General features: G+C 46.6%; 1 protein-coding gene across 1 annotated transcript in view; it reads left to right on the forward strand.

The window, feature by feature from the left end:
• The first annotated feature begins 1,730 nt into the window (after positions 1 to 1,730).
• The window catches only part of fbxo3 (F-box protein 3), a 9,176-nt gene continuing 3,110 nt past the window's right edge, over positions 1,731 to 7,796 (forward strand). The window contains exons 1-10 of the mRNA XM_019860734.1: positions 1,731 to 1,861; positions 2,796 to 2,885; positions 3,506 to 3,669; positions 4,543 to 4,657; positions 4,864 to 5,068; positions 5,178 to 5,223; positions 5,318 to 5,402; positions 6,119 to 6,241; positions 6,273 to 6,388; positions 6,486 to 6,593. Of these exons, the coding sequence (XP_019716293.1) occupies positions 1,776 to 1,861; positions 2,796 to 2,885; positions 3,506 to 3,669; positions 4,543 to 4,657; positions 4,864 to 5,068; positions 5,178 to 5,223; positions 5,318 to 5,402; positions 6,119 to 6,241; positions 6,273 to 6,388; positions 6,486 to 6,593 (1,138 nt within the window). The 5' untranslated portion in view covers positions 1,731 to 1,775. The remainder of the gene's footprint in view (positions 1,862 to 2,795; positions 2,886 to 3,505; positions 3,670 to 4,542; positions 4,658 to 4,863; positions 5,069 to 5,177; positions 5,224 to 5,317; positions 5,403 to 6,118; positions 6,242 to 6,272; positions 6,389 to 6,485; positions 6,594 to 7,796) is intronic.

Raw genomic sequence — 7,796 nt, forward strand, 5'->3', positions numbered from 1 at the left:
GGAACCAATTTAGGGTGTACGCCACCAGCTGCCCACAGACAGCTGGGATAGGCTCCAGGGCGCCCGCGACCCTCCCGAGGATAAGCCGATTAGAAAATGGATGGTTGGATGGTATCTGGGTTCATCTTCATCAAATGTTTACAAAGCCAGATTCCCTTTTCTCATTCAACTGGATCTGAGTGTATAGGCTACCCCGGCACATTGCCCAACCCAGTTCCAACGAAGGCTGAAGCGACAGCCGAAACCGTCAGCGAGAGTTTTTCTCTACACCCTAAATTGTCTGGGGAAAAAAGGAAACCACGCAGACGGCTTGCAAAATGATCTTCAACCTGCCGCCCCCATTCTGTCATCCCAGTGACCTTTCTGAACTTTTGTACTAGAGTTCTTTATATGGGCCAACAGTATAAGCGCTCAGCTTCAGAGGCCTTTCTTATGTTCTCATCTTCACTTTCCCATCAAGCAGCCAGGTGATCTTAATCATTTGTAAAGCTTGGTGAAAATAAAAGAGTGGTCCGTCGTCTCACTTGAACCTTAACAACTTTATCTCGAGTGTCCGATCAGCCCACGTAAGAGCAAATATTGACGGAAAGAGGAGAGCATACTGAGAGCAAAAGGCAGGAAGGACTACACTTCATTCAAGTGGTTTATGTGCGCATTCAAAAGCCACAAAATCAGTGCGTCTCACAGCTCAAAAATTTGGCCAATGGTTGCAAGACCCAAGAAGACAGAGGAATCTAATCAGTGATCATTATTTCTCATGTATCATGAAGCATTGTGAAATAGTTAGCCTCACAGCCAGTAGATTCGGGTTCTAATTTTCCTCTTACATCCGGACAACAAGCTTCTTGGGTGAACTGAAGATTTGACTTTGAATGGGGAATGGTTATGTGTTGCAGGAAATCCAGGCGTTTTTCAGTTGTTATTAGGAAAAGTAGCTTTTGTTGTTGTTCCTCTTACTCAATTCAAACAATTAGCAACTGGGACTAAGTTGTTTTAAAAACATCAAAGTCAAGCTCAGCCTTGGCTTGGGAAAAAAAATTAATACACAAAGTGTGTTTTTGCCTAACGTCATTAAAAAAAAATTCACTTCCCAACATGAGCAAAGGTATATGAAGAAGTTGTTTTCATAGCATGAACTACGCATGCCCTGTGATTGGCTGGCACCCAGTTCAGAGTGTACTCTGCCTACTTGCCCGAAAACCGCTGGGATCGGCTCCAGCACGCTCGCGACAATCGTCAGGACAAACAGTTCGGATAATCGACGCGAGTCAAGCTAACGCGAGCTAGTGGCTGGTTATAAAAACACACGTGATGTAAATTAATAAAAGAGGAAAACTACTTCATTGCGCCAAGTTATAAATAAAATTGAAAAACTGGCATTAAAGTTTCGTTTTTGTACTGTTCTTGCTCGTGTTCAGGTGTTTACCAAGAACTACTTCTTTTGCTGTTTTTCTTTAACCATTGTACATGTGCTAAAGTATGAGTATTTTTTGACACATTTAATGCTTAGTATTAAAACTACATGAACAACAATGCCACCTTGCGCTTGCTACGGTTATCTTCGAATTCGAAGGGAAAGGGACGCTCTCTAGCAAGGGGATTATCTTTTCTAATGGGCGGCGAACCCTCTTTTCACCATCTGACCCGTCTGTCGTCCTGTTTGTTTTTGTAGGTGAGTCTATCGTCCAGATGAGGGCGACACTGCACCTTAAAAATGATTTGCCAACAGTTGACTTGGCCGTTGGAGGAGGAGAAGAAGAAAAAGATTGTCAACAATGGCGACCGAGTTTCGAATGGAGTTGCTACCTTCGGACCCGCTGCTGCACATATTGTCCTTCCTTGACTTTAGAGACTTGGTCCAGTGAGTATGTGATACCGAACGCTTCTTACGGCTACCGCACATACAAGACGGTCGTGATGTTTCTTGCCGAAGACGAGCGGAAAGTAAAGTGGTCCCGTGCAGCTAAGACGGCTAACAACAACAGTTAGCATTTTGCCAGCCAACTTGTCAAGTTATGAAATCAGCAACGACAGCGGTTGATTAAAAGGATGTTTGTGTCTTATTACAACCAACATAAAAAACGGAGCTGATTACGAAGTGCTGAACGTTAATGCAAAAGACGAACGTGTCATGGTTTCATTACTTTATTTTAGCCAGCCATGACTTAGTACGAAGAGGTTGCAAAAGTACTCCCACCCCGTACTGCAGTTGAAGTAGATTCTTGTGTAAACGTCTGGACTGCTTTGTTTGTTGACTCAACGCTGATACCTTTTTAAATAGAACATTGGTGTAGTAAATGGAGTGAATTTTTAGATGCAACCCCACGGAATATCTTGCTTCTCCCACTCCAGAAAAGAGGATAATGTGTCTTACTGTAAACTGCCTTACACAACAACATTCCTATGCAGACTCAATTTAATTTAATCATTTTATTGAACAAAAACCAAAGGCGACGATAAGCATGAACAAGTTTCTATGGCCCACAAATGTTGCTCAGTCAGTCTGACTGGCTAAAAGTTAGCCACTCTTATGCCGCATTCGAGGAAGGTGGGAAGTCGGACGCTTCCCACTTCTGACTAGGAAAAGTCTTTGAACTGGGAGCTCTGAGTTGCGAAGTCGGGGGAAAAAAAGGACTCTGAGTTCACAGTGCTATTCTGAAGCAAAGTACAGATATTAGAAATGCACACTCATGTACAGTTATGAAGTTTAATCTTATTGCAACTTTTTTACCACCACCTTGCTATTCAAACGAATGCAATTTCTGAATGTGTTTGCATGTGTGCTTGGTCTGCAGCATCAGTTCCACCAACAGGAGGCTGAATGAGTTGTCCAAACACAATCCGCTGTGGAGGTCGCTGTGCTCCAAACACTGGCTGCTCACAGAGTAAGTTACACAAGCTGTGAAAGTTTTTTATTATTATTATTATTATTTATTTATTTTTTTGCTGCATCAACTTGCATCAACTTCCAGAGAAATAATATGAACAAATACATACTTGGGTAATTCCATGCGAAATTACCCAGTGGATTTAACCAATACAAATCTTGATGTTAATGAAACTTGCTGTACTTGTTGCCAGTGATGGCACAACGCAAAATCTCAAAAGGTCAAGTAACTAATTTATGCACCAATCTTCTAAATGATTGCCGATTTGGATTCCTTGTTGAATTCCCTTTCCAATGACACTTTTTGAAGATTGACCGGAGTAGTTGTAAGGGTTCGAAGCCACGCCCCTTTTTGTCAGTCTAATTCAAATTCGGTGGTCCCTGCTCCGATTGGCCTAAAATTTGATATTTAGTGTTGCTCCATCACCATCAACAAGTACAGTAAGTTTCTTTCAAATCAAAATCCGCCTGGTTGTATTTCTCAGATTTTTTGGGGGGATGCGATGAGGCATGAAATGACCCACTTAGGTTAGGTAATGTGCTAAATTGTGCATCCCTACTTGGTTGTTGTTGACCTGCACGTTCCAAGTTTTGTTGAAATGTGCTTTCGATTTTTAGCGTGGAGCGGGTGCAGAGCGGGCGGTCCTGGTTCAACCTCTTCAGGGAGTACTACGATGACCTGGGCCGCTACATCCAGTACTACTCTGTGTTGAAAAGAGCCTGGGAACAGCTGACCAATTTCCTGCGGCAGAGATGTCCACGAATGATCGCGTCACTGAAGGGTGATGTCATGAGACGCTCTCATTGCATTCGCACCCTCACATTATTCTAACTTTGCCATCTACCGCATATTAGGGCTGGACCGTTCATCAAAATGGAATCGTGATTTCAATTTTTAATTCTCTCGATCTTTAAAACGCCGTAGTTGTTAAAAAAAAAAAAAAAAAGCAATGAATGTGCAGAGCGGTGCGGCATGTCAACATTATGAAAGTACGGTATATAATGTTTGTTTGTTTGTTGTGGGGCAGGCATGTACGGTCGTCACAAGGAAGGGTTGATTTCCAACATAATTTCGATTTGATTCACACGGGCCTGATTCACTCCGATGTACGATTCCCGATTCACTGAAATTGCTTTTCGACTGGTCTAAGGAAGGCTTTCACGCAGTACCAATTTTACATTCAAATGGAAGACATTCTCAGAAGAAACATTGCTGTAAATACCCTTGCTCTAACTTGGTGCATTCGTAAAAATCGGAACATTTACATTCGGGATTGAACCAGTTACACGAATGAGGTATGTTTCGTTGAAGGTGACTCGACCAAGACAAATAAATCATAATTGACCTCAATTTCAACCACAGGGGAGGCTGTGTGAACAAAGCGGCAACAACACACGAAACTAAACTCATGACATTCACATTCCTGTGACTGTCTCACAAAGTTTCACTTTTTTTTTTTTTAACACCCCCCGCCCCCTCCGAGGACTTGTTTCGCCATAGGCGACCCCGCCAGGCGGCATAAAGCCCCAGACAAGGTGGCTCCTCGGCTCATCGGTCATCGTCGACGGCTTACTGCCAATCCAGCCTTAGCGTTTGTCGTCCTTGCTTCCTCATGTTGGCTTTCCCCCCCTTTTCTGTTTGCTTGGCGGTCCAGAAGGTGCCACCGAGGCAGAGCTGGGCAGCATCGAGGCTCAGATCGGCTGCCGCCTTCCGGACGACTACCGTTGCTCGTACCGCATCCACAATGGCCAGATGCTGGTCATCCCGGGGTTAGTATGTTCGCAGCTGCGTCGTGAGCGTGCGTATGTCGCAGTATGTCCCTTTTGGTTGTATGTCTTTGGGTGTGAGTTCCGGTATGTATGTTCTGGTGCGTGTGTCTTCCTGAGTTGTCTTGTCTCCTGGGCTGCTAGCCTGTATGCGCGTGTATTACGGCTGCGTGTCCTCATGCCTTTGTGTCCCCGCGCGTCCCCTTCAGGCTGATGGGCAGCATGTCGCTGTCCAATCACTACCGCTCGGAGGTGCTGCTGGACGTGGAGACGGCGGCGGGGGGGTTCCAGCAGAAGAAGGGGATGAGGCGCTGCCTTCCGCTCACGTTTTGCTTCCACACGGGCCTCAGCCAATACATGGCCCTGGAGCACACCGAAGGGCGCCGCAAGTTTGAGAGCTTCTACCCCTGCCCTGTTTGTACAACCTTCACGCCAGCAGGAACCCCCCCCCCCCCAAAAAAAAAGGTGGGGGAGTGTTACATCATGGCCGCTTGTGTCATTGTCACTTTTCTCTCTCTATCAGGATCAGACAGCCCAGGATCCCTCTGTCATAGACATGTTTATCACAGGTGGGTTCCCTGCTACTACGCCCCCCCCCCCCCCCCCCCCCCCCCCACCCCCCCCCCTCTCTCTTGGACGGAATTTTATCTCGGATGTGTTCAGGTTCCTCCTTTTTGGAGTGGTTCACCACCTACGTCAACAACGTGGTCACGGGAGAGTACCCGATCATCCGAGACCAGATCTTCAGGTACGCGATCTCATGCTATCTGGAGGTCTTAGAGGTCTGCGCTCTGCTGCGAATAGCAAAAAAAAAAGTCATTGATTCCGCCACCAACCCCCAAAAGCTTAATAATTGCCTCCATTAATTCATTGTCAGCTGAAAATATATTCGATTGCGAGTCACTTTAAAAATCATTTCAAACAAGATGCATCACTTCAACACAGACTTCCTTGACACGTCTTACGGTACTACTTTCCTATTTAGACAGGACTGTGGAGGCATCTTAGAGTGTTTCAGAGACAGCACAAAAAAAAAGCTCCCAATGGGTACATTTGTCAACACTGAACCCGGGTGTATGTTCTTCCTCCTCTGGAGGAACAACAACGGCAATTTAGTAGGGGACCTTCTCCGCCTCTTCTATTATTTAGGATGCGTTTACATCCAAGAGAACTGATGGGAGTTTTGGTCAACAGAAAGACATTTTTTCCCCCCAAAAAACGGATTCCCAGCAGCGTCCGAAAGTACAATCCTACCGACGCGCCCTTCTTACACTACACAAATGTCGCAGAGGGAGAGATGCTATTTTCCACAAGCGAGACCCATGCGTCTGGAATTTGGAGTTGTTTAGAGCAGTGAGTCTGCCGCTAGAGTCATGTGACGATGGGCCCCCACGAGTGCTACGTGAAAGAATTACTGGCGATGGACAGTTCGGTTGCGTTTAACTTTGCGTCACTCCCCTGCAGGTACGTGCACGACAAAAGCTGCGTGACCACCACCGGGGATATCACCGTCTCCGTTTCCACCTCCTTCCTGCCCGAGCTCTCCTCCGTCCACCCGCCGCACTTTTTCTTCACTTACCGCATCAGGTAAGGTGCGTCCCAAATGTGTGCTGCTCAGAATCGAGATGGCGAGCGGCGCGCCGCCCGAGGTGGCCTGCCAGCTGGACAGCCGCTACTGGAAGATCACCACGTCCGACGGCAACGTGGAAGAGGTGCAGGGGCCCGGCGTGGTCGGTACGCTGCTCGCCTCGCCTGACTCGCCGCGCGCGGGGGGCGTCGACTCCGCTTGGGGAAGGCAAGCGATTAAGCGTGCGTTTGTGTGTGAGAGCAGGAGAGTTTCCGGTCATGACGCCGGGAAAAGTTCACGAGTATGCCAGCTGCACGACTTTCTCCACGCCGTCCGAGTACATGGAGGGACACTACACCTTCCACAGACTTGGTAAGACAATTCAAGAAGCTCACGCAAAAATCTCTCTCACGTGCACAACGAAATGCTCTCACATTCGGATAAACATTCGCACTCTGCAGATTTTTTGACTGACTGAAATTGTTCAGTCTCATAAAATGCTGATGCACTCTCTCTCACTCACGCACTCTTCCTGTAACACTCTCATGCTCTATTTTGAAACGCTCTCATATACACAACGGAAGTGTTCTGTCACGCTCTGGACAGATTTTTGCTTTGCTTTTGCTTCCATCCATTACTGAAATACTCTCTCACACACTACGCACATTGTTTTCACTTTTAGAGATTCTTGAAACGCTCTCTCACAGCCTACAGAAATCAAAACACAAACGCAAGTGAGAGGCTACCACACTGCTGAAAGGCTCTCAGGGAGAATTTTTTTTCTTCTCAAATGCGCAACTCATTCACACTTCTGAATCGCTCTCACATACACGACTGAAACGACCTCACGCCGACTCAAATGGTCATGCGCGCTACTACTTTCTTTCCACTCAAGATGAAACGCTCTCACACTACTGAAACACTCACACGCGATTGCCATCCTTCCCTTACCCCTCGTGTTCGTGTTTCACAAACACTCCTGCGACACTCATATTAATGAATGGCTTTTTCACTCACACACCGATGAAATGCTTCCATACTCCCAAAACTTACACACCTGAAATGCTCTCACACATGACTCAAATGCTCTCACTCGGCAGGGCCACTCAAATATTTGCTTGCTCACGTGCACTAATGAAACGCTCTCTCACGTTTTGAAGCGCTCTGATGCTCCTGAAACGCTCTCACACATGACATTCCTTTTGCTCACCACACAACTGAGCCACTTTCACACCCGACTGAAATACACCAAATTGTTTTTCACTCGCAAATAAAACACTCTCAGACCGACACAATTAAAACTCACGCGACTGAAATGCTCTCATACACGCCACTGAAAGGCTCTCACGCCACTGAATTGTTTTTCACTCACAGACAACAGAAACACTCTGACGCACGAGTGAAACACGAACAGTACTGATCCCCCCCCCCCCCCCCCCCCCCCCCCCCCCAACTCTCAGACACACAATTAAAACTCACGCGACTGAAATGCTCTCATACACGCCACTGAAAGGCTCTCACGCCACTGAATTGTTTTTCACTCACAGACAACAGAAACACTCTGACGCACGAGTG

This window comes from Hippocampus comes, unplaced genomic scaffold (assembly GCF_001891065.2).
Source record: "Hippocampus comes isolate QL1 unplaced genomic scaffold, H_comes_QL1_v1.1 scaffold56, whole genome shotgun sequence".
NCBI classification, from domain to species: Eukaryota; Metazoa; Chordata; class Actinopteri; order Syngnathiformes; family Syngnathidae; genus Hippocampus; species Hippocampus comes.